The sequence below is a fragment of the Nycticebus coucang genome, chromosome 5, assembly GCF_027406575.1.
Source record: "Nycticebus coucang isolate mNycCou1 chromosome 5, mNycCou1.pri, whole genome shotgun sequence".
Taxonomy (NCBI): Eukaryota; Metazoa; Chordata; class Mammalia; order Primates; family Lorisidae; genus Nycticebus; species Nycticebus coucang.
This window is the reverse complement of record NC_069784.1, coordinates 139,999,086-140,019,974: the sequence shown is the minus strand read 5'-3', so window position 1 is coordinate 140,019,974 and position 20,889 is coordinate 139,999,086. Positions and strand designations below refer to the sequence as shown.

At 41.8% G+C, this 20,889-nt stretch overlaps 1 protein-coding gene across 3 annotated transcripts in view; it reads right to left on the bottom strand.

Annotated features, from left to right (window-relative positions):
* Window positions 1-356: 356 nt before the first annotated feature.
* CEP43 (centrosomal protein 43) overlaps window positions 357-20,889 on the bottom strand; it is a 31,815-nt gene continuing 11,282 nt past the window's right edge. The window contains exons 6-13 of one of the 3 annotated variants that reach the window (XM_053592013.1): window positions 20,090-20,161; window positions 17,013-17,072; window positions 8,246-8,472; window positions 7,226-7,338; window positions 5,880-5,948; window positions 4,554-4,593; window positions 3,503-3,599; window positions 357-764 (exon numbers count right to left, since the gene is read on the bottom strand). In XM_053592013.1, coding sequence (XP_053447988.1) covers window positions 690-764; window positions 3,503-3,599; window positions 4,554-4,593; window positions 5,880-5,948; window positions 7,226-7,338; window positions 8,246-8,472; window positions 17,013-17,072; window positions 20,090-20,161 — 753 coding nt within the window. In that variant the 3' untranslated portion in view covers window positions 357-689. The remainder of the gene's footprint in view (window positions 765-3,502; window positions 3,600-4,553; window positions 4,594-5,879; window positions 5,949-7,225; window positions 7,339-8,245; window positions 8,473-17,012; window positions 17,073-20,089; window positions 20,162-20,889) is intronic. The other 2 variants (XM_053592016.1, XM_053592014.1) reach the window with 2 other exon arrangements.

Below are 20,889 nucleotides of genomic sequence, written 5' to 3'. Positions count from 1 at the left end.
AACAGGGAGCAGCGCCTGCAACGTTACCTGTCCCTGACGGTGCTACAACCGGAGTGCTGACTACGCCGAGACTTCTTTAAAACAAGCAAAACTAAATAGCACGCACGAGAGTTCTTTAATATAACCGTAATGGTCTAACAAACCTTCCAACGGAAGGAAATACAAAATAAAGTTGACACAACAGATTTAATTTATATTTATATGCTTCAATTTGACAAGTTTACCAGGTCATTTTGCCAACTCTGTGCAGAACCGCCTGCTATCAAACACACTACAGTGGTGAGCTCTGACTCCAGACGGCTGAAGCCAAGGTCTACAAAGGCCCCGTGCACCAGCAGCCACACACACAGAGCTGTGCAAACCTCTGGGTTTACTGACACTTTCTGTCGCAGTCTTAACACTGATGCTTTCAGGGTTCCCTCCCTGTAATGAACTTGAGCATAATCAATTTCATAAAGAAATATATACCTAAACCAAATTAAGAATATTAACTCTTCCGCACATGGGCTCAAATAGGAAGTATTTTGGTTAGTAAAATGAAAAGTTAATTCTTAAAAATTTCCACAGTCTTTTTGAAATGCAAGGCACCAATAGGGAGCAGACGTTCTAGCAAACAGTGATTGTCTGGGGGGAAAAATGGAACCAAGCAGTCCTTTGTCACTCAGGTAAGAATCCTTCCTCCTTCCTGTCTACGCAACATCCTCCAGGTAATCTGCAACGTCACTGAGCTGGGACACAGTCAGGTCTTGGGTGAGGTCATCAAGCTTGGTTGTTCAAAAGAAAGGAAAGAATTGGCGTCAGAATGCAGAGTCTTAAGTAATTTACATTTCTGTAATTAACTGTTACTTTATACTACACAGACAGCTTCATATTTAAACCTCTTAAAATAGGTGGAAAAAACTGAAGTGCTGAGAAGTAACTTGCCTACAATCATATCTCTAATAAATTAATGCAATCTTCTTTCATATTGATTATACTCTCAAATATTTTAGACAAAAATTAAAAATAAAACATCCTAGACATCATTCCAATTAATCAAGAAATAAAATTAGTGGAAAACTTTACAAAACTTCCATAATTGGGTGTAGTCCCAATGTGTGACTCTGTTCATAGCTAAGACCACTCCAGGAATTACCAGCTCTCTAAAATGGTAATTTATCACATTAAATTTTGTTGAAATTCATTAAAATATATAATATTTTCATTTTAAAACTCTTATTTCCTATGTTTTTATGATAGTGTATAATGTTAAATTTATAACATCAAACTTAAAATACGTCATGACACCCTTTAATTCTATGCCAACTGAAGCCAGAGTGAGCTGCCCTTAGAAGCTGACGAGAAACGGGGGCAGACAGGACCACCGGTGGGGTCAAGATGCTTGGCCTCAGTTCACAAGTGCGGAAAAGAGTAGTCGATATTTGTGTTAAACTAGAAGTTGACCTCTATTAGCCAAATACATACATTCATTTCTATAAACTACGATGACACAGAAAGGAAATAGATATTTAAACATAATAAGGGCTGAGAAAACATTATGGAAAAACCTCTAGAATGTAAGAAAAACAGCTGGTGGGTCCCACTAGTTGCTGAGGAGGGACAGAACCCAGCCTCCCCAGCCTCATCCAGCCCCATCCTTACAGATGAGCCAGCGACCAGGGACCACAGCTGCCCTACTCACTATATGTCAAAGACAGATGTTCCTCACATGACAGCAGAGGGAAGGAACTACCACCTGCACGCTGCCTGGAGTGTTTACTAAACATCATTTAAGAAAAAGTTAGCCAACACCTGTGCTAGATAATGCCCAGAATGACGACATCTCACAGAAATGACACAGATCCATCTGGAGAGTCTGTGAGATGCTCTCACTTATCCGCTCATACACCCCCTTCATATCTTCTCATTTTGTTATTCTTTGGACATAGAGAAATGTTAAGTTAGAAGTAAAATCCTTTTAAATATGTAACCCCCTTCCTCCTGGTCCAAAAGCAGTCTTTGTGTAAAACTGTTACAAAGAAAATTATTAGGAAATCTTAATTAAAGTTCTTATGCATGCAATCCGAATCCAGTTTACACAAAAACAAAAAATGTTAAAACAGCCTGCAGACAATCACCTACTCAGGTCCTCTAAGTCAGCTTCCTAACCCTAGTTTGAAAGGGGTGATAATAGCAAGAGGCTGAGCTAACAGATGAACTCAACAGGAACTCTACCATGAAAACTGACTTTGGCCAGGCACAGTGGCTCACACCTGCAATCCCAACACTCTGGGAGGCCAAGGCAGTGGATCACTTGAGCTCAGGAGTTGGAGACCAGCCTGGCCTGTGCCAGAGCGAGACTCCATCTCTACTAAAAATAGAAAACTAGCCAAGTGTTGTGGTAGGTGCCTGTAGTCCCAGATACATGGGAAGCTGAGTTAAGAGGACCACCTGAGCCTAGTAGTTAGAGGTTGCTGTGAGCTGTGACACCACAGCACTCTACCCAGGGCAACAGAGTGAGAATTGTCTCAAAAAAAGAAAGAAAGAAAATTGACTTTAAATAATCTTTCTTAGTTTCTTTGGCATAACTTTAAAACATTTTTAGGCCTTTTAATGACGTAGGGTGAAAAAGTAAGAGAAAGACAAATTACTATGTCATGAATTAGAGAAGGTACTTTACATGTTATCACTTAACCTTCCAAACACCCTACAAGGAAGTATTAATACTTCCGTCTAGCAAATGAAGAAACTGAGGATCAAAGGTTAGAGCCTAAGATACATAATACACAGAAGAGTAAGAAAGCAGACCCGACTGTGCAGGCTTGGGCTGTCTTGTTCCACTGTAAAATGCTGCCTCTCTGTGTGGTAACCTAGCACTTGTAGAATCCCACCCACTTCGGGAAGCCCCAGTCTACTTCTGGCTACAGCACCCACAGACTGCAGGAGGGCTCGCCTGTGTGCAGACAGCAGTGCTCCGTGGCACCGACAGCAACTGAGGTGCTAGCACTGGGCATCTAAGTATACTCTGTTCTCTGGACCTCAAACATAGACCCCTACCTCTTACATTCTGAGAGCTGTGTCTGCCTTTGCTACCTTGTCTCAGGGTACTCCAGCCCAGCCACTTGCCTGTTCAGACATTACCACTGGCCCTGAGACACCCACGTCTTCCGTGCTCCAGTCTCAGACCCGACCCTGTCCGAAGCCCTCCTTGCTGACTTTGCCTGCAACCCCAGTGGTCAGTTCTGACTTGCCCTGATCCATTCTGGTCCCTTACTTCACAGCCATCCCTGTGCCCCAGCAATAGCCCTCAGACATTTCAGAAGTACCCAGGTACGACAGAAACAACTGACAACAATCTTACACATCATCAAAGACACGGCTCATAAACTTGGACCAGGTAAGTCATAAAACTGCATAATATTCAACTATCTTTCTACAAATTAGTAGAAATTTTTGAAGCTTTATAGCAAATCAATAAATAGGGAAGGAAAAAACATTCTATGGGAAATGCAGAATACTCTACTTTATCACTGGTATTGATGTCATCTATGTCCACAGAAAGGTCTTCTTCAATCTCTTCTCCGATGCTTATTTCACTTTTTTCTGAACGATGGCTAGTACTAATTTCAGGAAGAAAACAAAAGTAAGAACTCTGAGAAAAAAAATTTTAAGAAAATAACTACCACTCTTCAAACTTTAAGGTATTCATTTTAATCCTTTAAGTAAAATTAACTACCATGAATTTCATACACATTAGCTCTCTGGACCCTTAAAATAAGTCAGCAAGGGCAGCAGCTACAGTTAACAGATCAACTGAGATTCAGAATATCGACTCTGGTCATAATGGCAAGAAACAGATTTTTTTAAATTCCATTTGCATCATATTCTCTTTCAAAAAAATGTATAATAAATTACTCTGTTAAAAATAAATAATTTCCTTGGGCGGCGCCTGTGGCTCAAAGGAGTAGGGCACCAGCCCCATATCCCAGAGGTGGCAGGTTCAAACCCAGCCCCAGCCAATAACTGCAAAAAATAAAAATATAAATAAATAAATAATTTCCAACTGAAAAAAATTGTCAAATAAAATTTTTAGGCATCTAATTTAAAATTTATAATCATATTCACAAATATGATCTCTGCATTATAAACCAAACCACAGATTCCATCACCTTTATGTATGTAAGGAAGTTACCTGAAACAAAGTATTAAGAAATATCATCTGAATCCGAAAAACAGTTAAGAAGATGAGTGGTTTAAGCTACATGTGGCAACCCCTCCAGACCAGCTGAGAGCAGAAGGAGGAGACACATGTAAGCCCCAGACTGGGCGGCTCCCGGGGACTGGGCCGCTCCTAGGGACAGGGCCAGCCAGGCAGTAAGATTTCTCTGCTTTATTCTTACCTTGTGTTTTAAACATAAGATAGAGTCCATATTCTAATGTAAAATCAGAAACATGCTCCCAAGTCATCTACATAATTTTGGATTTACCTTTTTTTCACCTTCAAGGAATATAAATAAGACAATCAAATACACTAAAATCAGCATGGATGAAATTTTGTCTTATCCATTTCTTACCTATTAAAATCATCAATGTAGTCATCTTCTTCTCCAGTCCCTGATAGGTTTAAGAGAAGGTATGTTATATTTACACATACATACTTTATGATATACCTACAATTAAATACCCATGTTTCTTTAAAAGGAAAAAATGCAATGCTAAATTACAATGCCTCATTATAAAAGAAGTCCCAGAAAAAGAAATATTTTTAACAAATATAATGCAAAGGCAAGTAACAAAATGAACTACCTAAAAAATAATAAGCTGTTATGAGTGACTGTGCCACCCCTGAAGTGTGGTTAGCGCCTATCTCCTTGCAGGCACTGAAGTGGGGGTCACACAGCACTCCCCATCAACGACGCCCTTTGACCCAGCAGGTACAGCAACAGCGAGTAGTCATCAGCCTCATCCAGTTACCTTTTTATGAAATATTGAGATTTGTCAACTCAATAATTGTTAATATTTAAAAATTGTCACAAGGTGTGAAGAGGCAATAGAGCCTGGCAAACATGAGCCCCTGCAGCCCGAGAGCTGGGCTCCCACCTCAGACCCTGCCGAGACCCTGCCAAGCAGCTCCACGACCGTGGGAGGGTCAGGTACCCTGTCCTGGCCAAGTCCTCAACCAAACCCACACCAACCATAACGCTAACTTGAGGATTCGCACATGTGATTGCACTTAACAGAGACCCAGGCCACAGAAAGCTCCTGATGTCAGGAACCCAGGGAAGGGAAGATGCTGACTGAGAGGCACCTTCCATGCCTATTTAAGGCTACACGGGACACATTTCCACATCTGCTCCCAGGCCCACCCAATTCTCTGAGGACACAGGGTTGTTAATCACACAGCAGAGCCTTGCAGGCACAAGGGAACCAAATTACAATATGAATAAACAGCACCTGGGGAGACACGGGGATTGAGTATGACCACAAGCAGAAGGTAGACACCACGAAGAGAAATTCTGGCTCACCAGCCAGACTTCTGGAGGCCAGACCACATCTGCCCAGCACCTGAGAATGACTCTGCCTTGAGTCCAAACCTCCTCCCTTCTCCACTGTCCAGCCTCAGACCAGGTGGAAGCACCATTACCCATTTCCATCCCCACAGGGTGACCCTCCAACACTCAAGAGCCCTGCAGGTGTCTGTTTCATGTCCATCTCCCCTATTAGAGTTGACACTCCACTAGGATAGAGGCTCACCTCCAGCACAGGGTGTAATCTGGACACAAGAAAACAAGGCAAACCCTGCTGAGTGACCAGCTCCCGGCAGGTGACGGAGTCACTCCGTTTACAACCTGACCCTAAAGAGTGACTCTAAGATCAACACTAATGCGGAATCTAGTTACCTAATCCAAGTGATCCAATTTTATCATTGACCAGTTTCAGATCTTTCAAAACTGTGTTTGCCCTTTTACCTGTGAATAGGAAAAATTATCATTAAAGTGACTTTTAGAATACAACATCCTGAAAACCATGTCAATTTGTTTCCCCATATGGGCTTCTTTATGACAGGAGCATAATGATCTAATAATCTAAGAAAACTACGGACTGTGCTTCCCGAGGCTTCAGTCACTCGTCACATCCCTTTTTAAACCATGAACGGTACCATTCCTTATTGGAACACAACCACTAAAGGTAACTTTTTGCCCAATTATAAGACCTCACCTTCCATGAGTAGCCCCAATAGACAGGAATTCATGGACTATGGATAATTATTTTCACCAATTTTATTCTTCCTTTGACCTTCTAAATTTTGGTCAACTGGTGTTTTTTTATTACCCAAAGTGATCTCCTGGCAAGTGTCTTTAGTTCTTAGCTCTCACTGTCCTCTCTAAATGACCATCCCAGCTCAGGGTCAGGGTGTACGTGTGATCATGGCATCCTGGGCTCCCTTCTTGAAGGTGGCAATCACCAGGGGAAAGGAACAGGGAAAGGGTCGTGTGAGTGAGCACGTGGCCAGTGCCGTGTCTACAACAGCCAGCCATAAACCGTTTCTTCTCCGTGTTCTAGGAAGTCCCACAGCTGTATCACGTAAGACAGAAAGGTTAGGAAAGAGTGCAAAACTCATAATACAAATTCCTAGTGAATATACTTTAGAAAACTCTTTCAAAAGAGGTGCACTTATGCTATGAACACTGTGCCAACTAAATATTGCATTTACTATACCATAGAATACAAAGTTTCTCTGCATAGCTCCATGCTCAGGGCTATGATTTTATATTCCTGGGTACTGTTGCTGTGTGTGCAGACGGGTGGGGTGGTAACTGGTGCTTTCTCTATCTGGCAAGTGATATTTGTCTCTGCAAACTCTAAAAAGATAATGTGAGATTCAAATCCCTGAAGGGAGAATGTTTTATTTCACATTCCTATAATTCCCATGGTACCACAGAACAAATTTTTAAAAATTCATTGAACTCAAATCATCCCAAATGTCCAACAAAACAGATTTAAAAATTACATCTATAGGTAACATAAACTGGCTACAAAGTCAGCTTCCTTAAAGTATTTTATGGCACAGTAAGAGGCGGAATACAAAACAATACAGAGAATATGAACACATTAAAAAGAAATGTAAAAAATACTAACAGGAAAATTTGAGTGAGAAAACTATGGGCTACTTTTATGATATTCTTTTTAAAAATCAACAATAATCACATTCACATACTGCTAAATTTAGTCTTTGGGCACTTACTCTCAGAGTCTTTTAATGAGGGGGCTCCTGCCAAGGAGGTGAGTCCACTCCTTAAGGGGGGTGCATCTGAGAGCGAGGCCAGGCTCCCCATTTGCTTCCTAGGCTCATTTCTCCTGACAGGAGACAAGTGACAGTTAAATGGTAACCTTGTATCCTGCCACTAAAGCAAAAGCAACTTAAAGGTATTTTATATAGACATAGCAGCTAGAAATAAAGAATATGCCATGTTTTATAGATTCAAAACCATAAAGTATACACTCAAGGCAGTACAGACTACAGGTCAATCACAGATCCACACAGCGAGATGGCTCACCTCCCTTTACGATTCTGCTTGGTATCCTACAAACTAAACTGACCTTCTGTGTATTCACTGTCTGGGCTTTCTTTCAGAAGCCCTTTTCAATCACCAAGAACGCCGCTGACCATGTAGGAGCCTGCCAGCAGGTCAATACTCCCACTAGGTGTGCACCTTCCGCAGAGAAGCCACAGACAGCCACGCTGATGGCACCCCTTAAGAGTCTCCACAGCCAACCTCGAGGGCACCTCAATACTGCCCAGCAACCCTACACATCCCCAGTCCCTTCTCTCTCATAGAACCTTCTTATACCTTCTCCACTCTCCCCAATCTCCAAGCCTCCTCCTTCCTCGCTCAACTGGACTCAGACAAGAACCCACACAGGTGCTACCCTCCATGCCCGCAGTGGGACCCGCATGCTCTCCACTCTGCCAGCAAAGACGACCCTTGCACAGTTCCCGACACCGGGAACTCTCCTCCTTCCCTCACATCTTTATTCTTCCATCTTTAGAACCAGACCATTCTCCTCAGCACACATACATTCTGTTACTTCTCCCAGGTAAATAAGTTCCTCTGCCCCTCTAGCCACCACCCTGTGACAGTACAAAGTCAGATTTGTGGATTCAGTAGTTATAGAACCATTAGTGGTCCATTGAATAAAATGACAACATTTAGAATTTATATTTTTAAACCTCTAGTCTGATAATCCAAAACAGTTTACTCACCAACCATAAGTTTTTTCTGGTTTGGGAATGGGATCATCAAAGAATGAATCTCCGTCAATATCATCTTCATCTGGACAAGGGTCAGCTTTATCAGTGACATCTAACGTTTTGTTGCTTAGAAAAGAGCCAATTTTTGTTTCGTGGGCCAATAAGTGAAGACCACTTTTGTTCTTTGGTTCCGATGAAGAAATACTTGTGTCACTCTGACCGACCTCATTGTTGGCCTTCTAGAAAAAGAAGAGAGAAGAGAAAAGGTCTCCTTAGTGAGATAAAGCTTTTAAGATATTTGAAATAATTCATGCGAACATAGACACATCTGTGTGTATATGTGTGCAGGTATATGTGCATATCTCCTCCCAACAGCATGAACTGCAGAGTAACCCCCAGGCTTCCTAACATGGCTAACTTTCAAAGGGGAAAAATGTTAAGGAATATGTTTATACCATTCCTTTCTTTTCACCCTCATTGGAAATATTTTAACTATGCCTATCTCATTTATAAATAAACTTTCCCATTTATAAACAATGTTACCATTTTTCCCAACATATATGTCATTGCTTTCTAAGTTAATATATTTAATTTACTTGATATATAACTTGCAATTAGGGGAGGGTATTACTACTAAAGGAGAAAGGAAGATTACTTCATATAAATCAATCAAGCATTAAAGTATTCATCAGTAAAAACAGCAGTTCTCCACCCAAGTGCCAGACACGACACATCAGGGAGAAGGTGCTGCCTCCAGCTTAGGCCGTCAGACTAACGCCCACACTCACTCTCGCGTCCACAGACGGGTCAGCACACTTCTCTGTGTATTTTAAAGCAATGTTAAAAATACTCTGAAGCATTCTTACCCATATCCTATGGACGCTGGCAAGCAATATCTTTGTATTTTCTCATTTTCAGGTAGTCCTAACCTTTGTCACCTAGTTTTATTCTACCCTTGGTCGGATTGCTTTTTGCCCTTAGTATGTCTGTGTCAATGAAACAAATGAAAACAATAATGCTAGTGACAGTAAAAGCAGCTAACACCTACGGAGAGCATTCGAAAAATGCTTCATATGCCATTTCCTTTAATCTTCAAAATCACCCAGTGCCCTGGGGATAGGTTCTCTTGTCTCTGTAGTTAGGACAAAGGAAATACAGAGACATTCATGTCACCTGTCAAGGCTCCCAGGTAGTTAAGTGACAGAGTCAAAGCCTGATTCCAGAGGTTAACTGTTCAGACTTATGTTATGCGATTAGATTAGATTATGCGGGTTTTTGTGGGTTAAAAATGGCAATTTCTCTAGCTGGGCGTTGTGGCGGGCGCCTGTAGTCCCAGCTGCTCGGGAGGCTGAGGCAAGAGAATCGCATAAGCCCAAGAGCTGGAGGTTGCTGTGAGCCGTGTGACGCCACGGCACTCTACCGAGGGCAGTACAGTGAGACTCTGTCTCTACAAAAAAAAAAAAAAATGGCAATTTCTCAAAATCTAGCCTTATATACTAGGTGGCAGTACTGTGTGAGATCCCTGTGCTGGGCTAGAAAGGGCGCCTGAGACAAGAGCTCTGCAGTGTGGTCCACACTCAGCTACCAACCGCGCAGCCTTAAGTAAACTAATTCTCCTAGGCATGAGTTTCCACAAGAACAAAACTAGGTTAGTATTTCCCAAATCAAATTATAATGAGGAGTTAAGAAAGCCAAGGATGGGGCAGCGCCTGTGGCTCAGTGAGTAGGGCGCCGGCCCCATATGCCGAGGGCGGAGGGTTCAAACCCAGCCCCGGCCAAACTGCAACAAAAAAATAGCCGGGTGCTGTGGCGGGTGCCTGTAGTCCCAGCTGCTCGGGAGGCTGAGGCAAGAGAATCGCTCAAGCCCAGGAGCTGGAGGTTGCTGTGAGCTGTGTGAGGCCACGGCACTCTACTGAGGGCCATAAAGTGAGACTCTGTCTCTAAAAAAAAAAAAAAAAAAAAAGAAAGCCAAGGATGGGTAGCTAGGAAAGAATTAAATAGTAGTGGCTACTGAAGGGTGGTGAAACACGGTGAGACAGTCCTGAACGAGATGCTGGAGAGACATTTTCATTTTTAAAGTCTGCACAGGCAGAAGGCACCATGCACATCTGTGACACACCTTCACATTTTTACACCAAAGGCCTCAATTAGTTGATAGCTGGTAAGATACATACCATACTTAGTATAAATTTTAGGGCACTGCAAAGAGCTATATACTCAATGTTATTAATATAAATAAATTATATAAAACTATATCTAGAAAAATAGGTATCATCCTTTTAGATAACAGTATATTTTCAAAGAAGCAGAAACTTTTTTAATTGTCTTAATAACTTTCTTAAAGTTTTCCTGGTATTATCAAATATAGATAAGATAAATTAATCTTGATTAAGGTATCAAGATTATTTTTGGCTAGTTTTAGCAATATTCCTGCATGACAGAAAGACCACTTTTTTTTTTTTTCTTTTTGAGACAGAGTCTCACTTTGTCACCCTTGGTAGAATGTCATGGCATCACAGATCACAGCAACTCAGACTCTGGGGCTTAAGTGATTATTCTCTTGCCTCAGCCTCCCAAGTAGCTGGGACTACAGACGCCCTCCACCATGCCTGGCTATTTTTTTGTTGTACTTGTCATTGTTGTTTGGCAGGCCCAGGCTGGGTTCGAATCCGCCAGCTCCAGTGTATGTCTGGCACCCTAGCCACTGAGCACTTTTAATGGAAAAGGGCATTATATGTCACATAACATATTCTTAATTACTTTAAAAACAATCTGCTCTGACATTGCTCTCAAAATCATTTTCTTTCTCTTTTCTTTTTTCTTATTAGGGTCTCACTCTATAGCCCCAGATACGGTGCAGTGGTGTCCACAGAGCTCACTGTAACCTCAAATCAAACTCCTGGCTCAAGCAACCCTCCTCCTCTGGCTCCCAAGAAGTTGGGACTATAGCATGCAACACCACATCCAGCTAAATTTTTTCTCTTTAGTTGAGACAAGGTCTTGCTTTTTGTCAGTCTGGTTTCAAACTCCTAACCTCAAGCAACCCTCCAGTCTTGGCCTCCCAGAGTGCTGGGATTACAGGTGTGAGCCGCCTCACCCTGGCCTCAAGATCAATTTCTAAACCATACCAGATTGTCATTATTTGACTATTGCTTTTTTTTTTTTTTTACCAAAAGACCATTATCCTACAAGGTTATTAATGAATACACTAAACTTAATTCTAAGTAACTTTTACTGTTGAAAAAAATCCACACTAAGAGGAGACAGATCTGTCATTAAAACCTTCTGCAGAGACTGAAAGCTCATAAACCCTTCAGAGCCAGTTCGGTGGAAGAAGTGCAGAAGCACCTGTGCACACGGATGCTCCAGCACAGGTCACGTCCTGACACACCGTCAGCAACTGGAAATAGCTTCACTATCTTGTAAACATTATGGTACTCAAAATCACAAAACACAGCCAAAAGACGCTGGCAACATAGTACACTGCAGAGCCGAGGACCCCGACCTGGGCGCAGACCAGGACCTGGTGGTGGCCTGACCGCACAGCAGCATGAGCATAGGCGGCCAGGGAAGCTTCAGCTGTAATCGCAGTCACTCCTCACCGCCACCACCACCTGCCGGATCAACAGCCTTAGAAGATGTTATGGGTTGAACTGTGTCCCACAAGTGAGATAAGTCCTACCTCCTAACAACTGAATACTTGGAAACAGTGTCACTGCGAAGTATTTAGTTAAGATGAGGTCATATGGTTAATAGGGTCATACAGTTAACCCAACATGACTGGTGTCCTCATGAGAAGGGGAGGGACACAGAGACCACAGAGAAGAACACCAGGTGAAGATGGAGGCAGAGCCTGGAGTGACCTGCCTATAAGCCAAACGACACCCAGGACGGCCTGCAGCCACCCAGAGCTGGGAGAGAAAGCACAGCCCGGCTGCCTTCTGACCTCCAGAACCGAGGACAACAGATTTCCACTGCTCTAAGCCTCTCAATTCATGTTACTTCATTACAGCAACCAGGAAACTAGTAGTCATTTACAATAAATAATCAAACTTCAAGTGCCATCTTTTCATAAAGGCGGCTCCCTCCGTGGAGCTCACTCCTGATAAGCTTATGGTAAGTTACAGCACAGTTCTAAGAAAGTTTTAGCAGATATTTAATTTTCCAATAGTACATTTACATACTCAAGAATTCAGTACGTTCCAGGTAAATAGAAAATTAGAATTAGAATGATGTTTCACAGTAAAAAAAACACTACTAATTTTTCAGTGGCCAAAAACTAAATTATCACGAGAACCTGGAAAAAAGAATTTTGTTTGTCCAAACTGAGGTCTTAACCTATTCTGTTCGTAGCAGGAGAAACATCAAAGAAATACTCTAGTTTTTGCAAATGTATTCACAAAACCTGCAATACAACTGCTCCCCACAATCCAGGACCTCCCCCGACAAAACATGAGGACCCTAAAGGCCTTATTTAAGAGTTACGGCATCTGCTGGTAACCTGTCCCTCCTGTGTGCTCCAAATCATCCCTCAGTCACCCACAGCACCCAAGATGATGTAAATGCTGTGTAAATGATTGTTACACAGTTCTGCTTTACAATCTGCATTATTTTTTATGTTGTTTGATCTCCATTTGGCTGCATTTGTGGGCGTGGAGGCTGCAGGTGCAGCGGTCTAGCTGTATCTGATCCTCCTCCCCTCAAATGCCTCTGCCCCCCTTCCTCCCCCCCAACCCCACAAAAAGCAAGGTGATCATGACTTGATATTGAAGTATCAAGAGAAATAATTTTACTATAGTTGTAACAGACACATACATCTAAAGTTTCATTTGCTCACCTAAGGATGTAAATAGTACAGAATTCTAGTATCACGAAACAACTAGGGGGGTCCAACCTGTGGCCTCTGGGCCACTGTGGATTATATGAGGACTTTTTGTTTATCTGTCGTGGTGAATAGCATGAAAACTATGCATGGACCTTTTTTTTTTTTTTGCTCAGCAGCTTTTGTTAGTGTTTGTGTAACTAATACCCTGTTTCCCTGAAAATAAGACATCCTCCGAAAATAAGACCTACTTACAGGAAAAATAAGACATCCCCTGAAAATAAGACCTAGCGCATCTTTGGGAGCACACCTTAAAATAAGACACTGTCTTATTTTCGGGGAAACAGTGTATGTGGCCCAAGACAACTCTTCTTCCAATATGGCGCAGAGAAGCCAAAGGGTTGGACACCTTTCTATGTTTCTAGAGAAACTCTAGTCCTACCGTCTGTAAACGATCTCTAATTCCTATAAATTGGCAACAGAGCCTGATTTCCTGATCCTGCCATAAGACTTTTACCCTCTGCATCCTCAGCCTTCCCTCCCTCCTCCCAGCAGCTCCCAGGGCCCTGCAGACACATGGTGCCAGACATCAACTCTGGAATCTCAAATGGCCAGGCTTGGAGAGCTGGCCAGGCAGCACTAGAAGGGCAAAGTGCTGGTAACATTCCTCCAACCACACACCCATTCATTCATAATGACATGGGGGTGTGCAGTGTGAAGAGAAGAATAACATTTGGTTTATTCAGAAAATCCTGAGGTGACTGCAAAGGACACAAAAACACTGCCCCCACCACCACCGAGGGCCTGGTGTGGTGGCTCACACCTGTAATCCCAGCACTTTGGGAGGCTAAGGTGGGTGGATTGCCTGAGCTCACAGCTTTGAGATCAGCCTGAGCCAGAGTGAGACCCCAATCTCTAAAAAACAGCTGGGCGTTGTGGCAGGTACCTGTAGTCCCAGCTACTTGGGAGGCTAGAGGCTAAGGCAAGAGGATCACTTGAACTCAAGAGTTTGAAGTTGCTGTGAGCTAAGATGCCACGGCACTCTCCCAAGGGTGACCAAGTGAGACTCTGTCTCAAAAAATAAAAATAAAAATAAAAAAATTACACCTCGGAAACATACACAGAACATGACCACTGTCAGTGCCCTGACTCAACATAAGACTGGGCTTGCCCTAGCACTTGGGAAAAAGAATAACAAATTAAGAAATGCCATTATTCTTAAGAAGTTGAAGCATACATTATATACATTAGTTTTAGAACATCTGAAAACTGAAAAACTAATTCTAAAAAGAAAGGATAACCTTTCAATCACATTTAATGTGACAATAAAAAGCGCTTAACTCTACATATTAAAACAACAAAGAACCTAAAATCTTTCTCAATTTTTCTAACTAAATGGTAAAAACTAAGTTGAGAAAGAGTACCAGAAGTATAGTATAATTTTTTGATATAATTTTTTTTCAGACAGCTAGGACAATGTTTAGTACAACAAAATGGTATATCATGAAATGAATTATCACAGATGATACTTGTGAGGTCATTAAGTATTAATATATATTTTAAAAAATTCTTAGCTCATTAAAAAAAGGTCCTCCAATTTAAAATTTCTCCTACTTGTATTTCAGATCTTTTATCTTTATCTTTTTCTTTTAGATCTTGTATCTATTTCATTTTCTCCTTATTGATCTTTTATCTTTCAGATCTTCTGTCTATTTCATTTTCTCCTTATTGTCTCTTAACAATAACAAAAACAACTTTTAGTTTTACTAAAGCTAAATTAGTTCAAAAAACTTATTAAATTTATGTGTGTGTATATATTTATGTATATATATGAATAATTTTTTAAAGTTTATTTCTGATATGAATCTAGCTGAAGAAACTGCCCAGAATCTCTTTTTTTTTTTTTTTTTTGGCCAGGGCTGGGTTTGAACCTGCCACCTCTGATGTATGGGGCCAGTACCATCCCTGCCCAGAATCTCTTCATGAACCTTAATACTTGCCCCTCCTACATGTCTAACACTCTGGGACCACTGCAGCAGAGCCCTGGGACCACCAGTACTCTGCCCCCATCCCCAGCACGGCCAGCCTGGTCGCATCTGCAGGACAGACAGGCGGGGCTCCCATGGTACTAGGTATGAATGGCAGTCCCTGGAGTCTTGCTCTGTACAACCCCAACCACCACATACAACTTGAAATTTGGCTTAAGATGTTAAAAGTGTTAAGGAGGCTTGGGAACCTGTCACGTGCACAAGGCAGAGCAGCGAGGTGAGAAGCGGAGGGCTGTGTGGGGCCAGACTAGGCAGTGCTGGGGACAATACAGACTCCTTACAAAGGTGATGCAGAAACAAGATTGAGGAGAAGAGAGAAAAGGTTCAAAATGACAGAGGAAGTGTCCCAGGATCAGGAGAACACCATGGAGTGAAGGGCCCCCATTTATAGGTTCTCCTCGAGGCAGGGGAAGGCACGTCAGGCCCTGCCAGACTCATGTGAAGGCTGAAGCCTGAGCCCACCGGGGACACTTGACAGAGTGAAAACGGTACCTCTCAGTGTGCTGTCCTCTCAGTATGGTTCCACTACAAACTTCCTCCAAATGTTTTAACTTCTTTAAAACCCACGGCACCAGTAAGTTATAAGAACTTAATACCATGAAATATGCTTTGAACTTTAAGAAAAAGTCCAAGAAACTATTTAAAAGAACCTTTAAAAAATCCTTTTATATTACTAATTATCTTTTTTAAGGTATGTCTCCTCTCTCCAGCTATACTGTGAACTCCTCACATGGGGACTGTGAGAAACATGGCTTATCCACAGCACTTAAAAGGCAATGACTTTCACTGTGTAAATGTTCAGGAAATACCTACCAAATAATTACTTTAAAATACCATATTTATGCATAAAAACACTGTGAACAAAAAGAGAATAAAATAATAGGAATTTAGTCTGGAACCACTAGAATTAAAGCCAGCTAACAGAACAAATAGAATTTTTTTCAAAAGCCTTCTAAAGGTTTTCCCCTCAGTGAAAAAATCCACACATAAACCAAGATTCAACACAGAACTAATGAATCTTACAAAACTGAAAATTAAATCATTTTATCTTATTCTAAATAGATGTTTAAGAAAATTGCTCTAAAGGCAGTGCCCGTGGCTCAAGGAGTAGAGCACGGGCCCCATATACTGGAGGTGGTGGGTTCAAACCAGGCCCTGGCTAAAAACTGTAAAAGGAAAAAAAAAACAAAACCTGCACTGATCATGTTTCTGAGACCTCTAACATTTAAACCTGATAAACAGCTCATCTACTGGCTTAGTGTGTTCTGGTGACCTTCAGGGGAGGAGAAAGGCAGCCAGAGCAATGCCCACACGGACTGGCCCCAGTGGCCCCGTGAGTAGGCGCTGAGTGAGGTTAACAATCGTCCAGTGGTCTGAAAAGCAGCAGCACACAAAAGCATCTTGAATAAGCTTAACTTTTAATTTATCAATTGGAACTTATCCAGAAAGTAGTGTGATGTTCTATTTTCTTCAGATAAAAACCATAATGGTAATAATATGTATATAATCATCCATTCAAAAGGAAAATAATTATTTCCAATTCTTTTTTTTTTTTTTGTGGTTTATGGCCGGGGCTGGGTTTGAACCCGCCACCTCGGGCATATGGGACCGGCGCCCTACTCCTTGAGCCACAGGCGCCGCTCCAATTCTTTTCTGTTGCAAGCAAAACAAGGAATTTTCAAAGGAAAACTAAGAACACGGTTTTAAAATACAACTGTATAATTTTCACATGGATGAAAACTGACCTCAAATTACTTTTGGTTTTATGCCACCATTACTTTCTCATGTTCCGATTACAGATAAACACAAGTGACATTTCAAAAGGAAACTCAGAGCCCAGACCAACAGGGCTCCGAGGCCGGGGGAGGCCCCGTGGACCCAAGGGGTCCTCTGCCCTCAAGCATGTTACCTTGTCACCAGACTTCTGTGCTCCTGTCTTCTTCTTACCTTGGCCTTTATACCTTGGTATCTGAGCATGAGAATAAAATGACATTTTACCATAATATGTAAATATTTAAAAATAAACTAATTCATTACCACATAAAGATTCCTGTTAGAAAATCCCTTTAAGATAGGAATGTACTGATGCTCCTCTCTGACGCCTGCTTTCCTGGCCCTTTCTGGACTCTCTTCCTAACGTGGTTCCATTCATGTCTAACTACACTGTCTCCAACAGCTTGGGTCCAACGTTAGGCTACATTTAGCAGCATTCTAGACAAGCCTGGCCTCAGTTCCTAGGCAGCAGCTTCCTTGGAGACTTGCTCTGACCTTATCTTACCTTCCTCAGGAGCACACAAAATGGGCTCTGGGCTGGGCCCTGTTCTGGGGAGTCCCCAGCACTCTCCGTGGGCTTCCAAGACAGGGAGACACTGGCAAGAAGAGGTGGGCAGAGCACTGGAGCCCAAACCCAGGTCCTTTAGGGTTACAGGGCAATCGCATTGTAAGTGCTCAAATAAGGATTTGTATCAGCCCTACCAAAAATCATTCAAGGGTATTTCTAAAGTGGGCACCCACGGCTTAGGAGCCACTCTGGAAATAAATGGAGGGCAGCAGAGGCGGGGGCAGGGCCTCCTGAGGAGCAGACGCTGCTCTCCAGACGCGCCTCAGACAGCCGCCACTGCTCTGCAGATGCGCCTCAGACAGCCGCCACTGCTCTCCAGACGCGCCTCAGACAGCCGCCACTGCTCTGCAGGCTTCAGAGCATCATTTCCTAATAGCTAAGATTCTCCTGCTAATTCTTAGATCTTAAAAAAAATTACACAGAATAAGAGTGTGTAGAATAGACTTTAGTAGTTTATCCCAAAGACATCGTTATGTAGAAAGTATTGCTAACTTGGTTTAAAAAGTAACAATCTGCTAAAAAGACAGCTTCAAAATTGCTAATGCTATAGGTATTGCTAAGTATATTGCAATATTTATTAATTTTAATCAATCTTAAGCCACATACTTTCATGAAAAATAAAGTTTTCTTATATAGGCTCTTTTATTTGCAATTAAAGAAATTTTTAAATTTACTCATAACTTGTTCTATCACCAGGGTTATAGTATCCCAGGACCATTAAGGAAAAAAAAAATCTCTTAAAAAAGAATGTTCCCTATCAGAAAATCTCAGAAGGAAGTAATAACTATAAACAATATAATGGTCTCTTTCTGTTGTTACAGTGGAAAATTCCCTTAGATTCCTAAACTCAAAAAACAAAAAGGAGAAACAATTATCAAAGAACAAGCTTTAAAAAACAGCAATCGTTCAGCAATGTTCTTTGGAAAAGAAAGAAATCTTGCAGTATCATTACTGCCCTCTGGAAGTTCATCCAACTTTAAAAGATGCAGATTCTTTCTAAGGTCAATCGATATACCACTATGGGCCACATGAAAGCCTAATCTTTTGGAGTGTGTTCCCCGGCATCCCTCTATTCCTGTGGAATGGAAGTCAAAGGATCTGTAACAGATTGTATGCACATGTCCTGTTCCCACCAGACTCCTACAGGGAAATCCTCTCCCTCAACGTCAGGGCATCAAGAGGTAGGTAGGGCTTTTAGGCCGGGCGTGGTGGCTCACCCCTGTAATCCCAGCACTCTGGGAGGCTAGGACAGGTGGATTGACTGAGCGCAAGAGTTCAAGAGCAGCCTGAGCAAGAGTGAGAGCCCTGTCTCTAAAAATAGCCAGATGTTGTGGCAGAAGCCTGTAGTCTCAACTACTTAGGAGGCTGAGTCAAGAGAATCACTTAAGCCCAAGAGTTTGAAGTTGCTGTGAGCTGTGATGCCATGGTACTTGACCAAGGGTGACAAAGTGAGACTCTGTATCAAAAAAAAAAAAAAAAAAAAAGGAAAGGTGGAACTTTGGAGAGATGGCAGGTGATGAGGATGGGGGCCCTTCTAAAAGGGACCCCAGAAAGTGCTCCTGCTTGTGTTCCCCACGTGAGGACACAAAAAGGAAACAGTACTCTGAAACCCAGAGGAGGCTCTAACCAGAAAGCAGCCATGCAATATCCCCAAGACTGTGGAAAATAAATTTCTGTCATCTATAACTCATCTTTGTTCCGGCAGCCAAGTGGATGGAGACATGGCCCATAGCCTATCCTGTGGCAGGACTGCACGCTCACTGGCCAAGCTGACAAAGTTCCCGACAATCTCTGTCCACTCCTACATTACCACCTGTATCCTTGATCTTAAATTCAAATGTCCAGTTTATTTTTTTCTTCCATTATGCCAAATCCCTAAAATGAGGTCTTACCCTTAACAGCTCATAAACACACACACACAAATGTAACCAGAGTACAAATATTTTCCTATAAATCACATTAAAATAGAGTAGAACCTCTGTAAGTTGGCCACCCAAGGGACTATAAAACACTGGTCAACATAAGGAACCAGGGTTACTGTGGTGCATGTCCGGTCTATGAAAATTAGGTCAACTCAAGGAGGTGGTCAGTGCAGGGAGGGGTTAGCTACGGAGGTTCTACCGTAGCTCATTTTTATAAAAAGCCATCATGATTAACAATTCCAAATCTGATCACCCATCCAGAAGTCCACAACATGCAACACAATTTTATATTCTGGAACCCAATATTGTCAAGTTAGAAACTTATAAATGAAAATAAAGTAAACCATCTTATTAATGGAAGAAAAAAATGTTCAAAGTACCAAATGAATCCAAATATTCTACAGTTCTGTTATTTAACAGCATAATCCTTTCCATTATACAATGTCAAACTACTATGAAGAAAGCCAAAAATATTTTTTAAAATACGGATTGGCCATAAAGTTCATGTGCAATTTTAAATTGCACATGAAATTTATGTCACTCTCTATATGCTTAATCAAAGGGAAAAAATACTTTCAGGAAACTAAGGAGCAATTATGTTTAAAAAACAACAACAACAAAACTTGTAACAAAGAGAGAGAGAGAGAGAGAGAGAGAGAGAAAGGAACAGGGTCCTCCGGAGTCCCAATCCAGGGTCACCGTGCTGCCCCGTGGTGAACTCACCTTACTTGGTGCACTGGATTTTCCTTCTGGTGACTTTGGTGGTGAATGTACGTCAGACAGATCTGGTGCACCCTAAAATATTCCACAGTTTAAAATTAAAATATATTTAAAAATAAAACATGATTATACTAATCATACTTCAATAGAATTTTAGCATTTAAAAACACTACACAATGTTGGTATCTTTTTTATTCCTCATTATTAATATAAAAATCCTTACTAGATTTACACACACACACACACACACACACACACACACACACACACACACACACACACACACACACCCACCCCTGGATTCTAATGACCTGAGAAGCATTTCACTCACCCTGCACAGGCTCTGAGTCTGCACGGAAACACTCCGGTTTACGGGGCTCCCACAGCAACCGCCTCCCTTTCCTCTTCCTACTCCCCAGACTAACAGCCTGTGCTTCTCAAGATCTGCTTTCTACCCTCCTTGGATTTGTTTCTTTGTCTCAAGGAAAATATCAAATAGTAACTCTCTAATAAAAAATACTTTACCCCCTGCAAATGGCAGTCCTCTCTTCCTCTTTTATGCTTCTCTACATTTTTCCTTTCATCTTTAAAGCCCTCATCTAGCCCAGCTTTCACAGGGGTATATGTGTGTCAGTCTTAGCAAAGGAGGAGTCTGTAAAAATGGTTTTTGTTTTTTTAGACAGTCTTAGGCTGATACCATGGCATCATAGCTCACAGCAACCTCCAACTCTTGGGCTCAAGAGATCCTCTTGCCTCAGTTTTTCTATTCTTAGTAGAGACGGGGTCTTGCTTTTTGCTCAGGC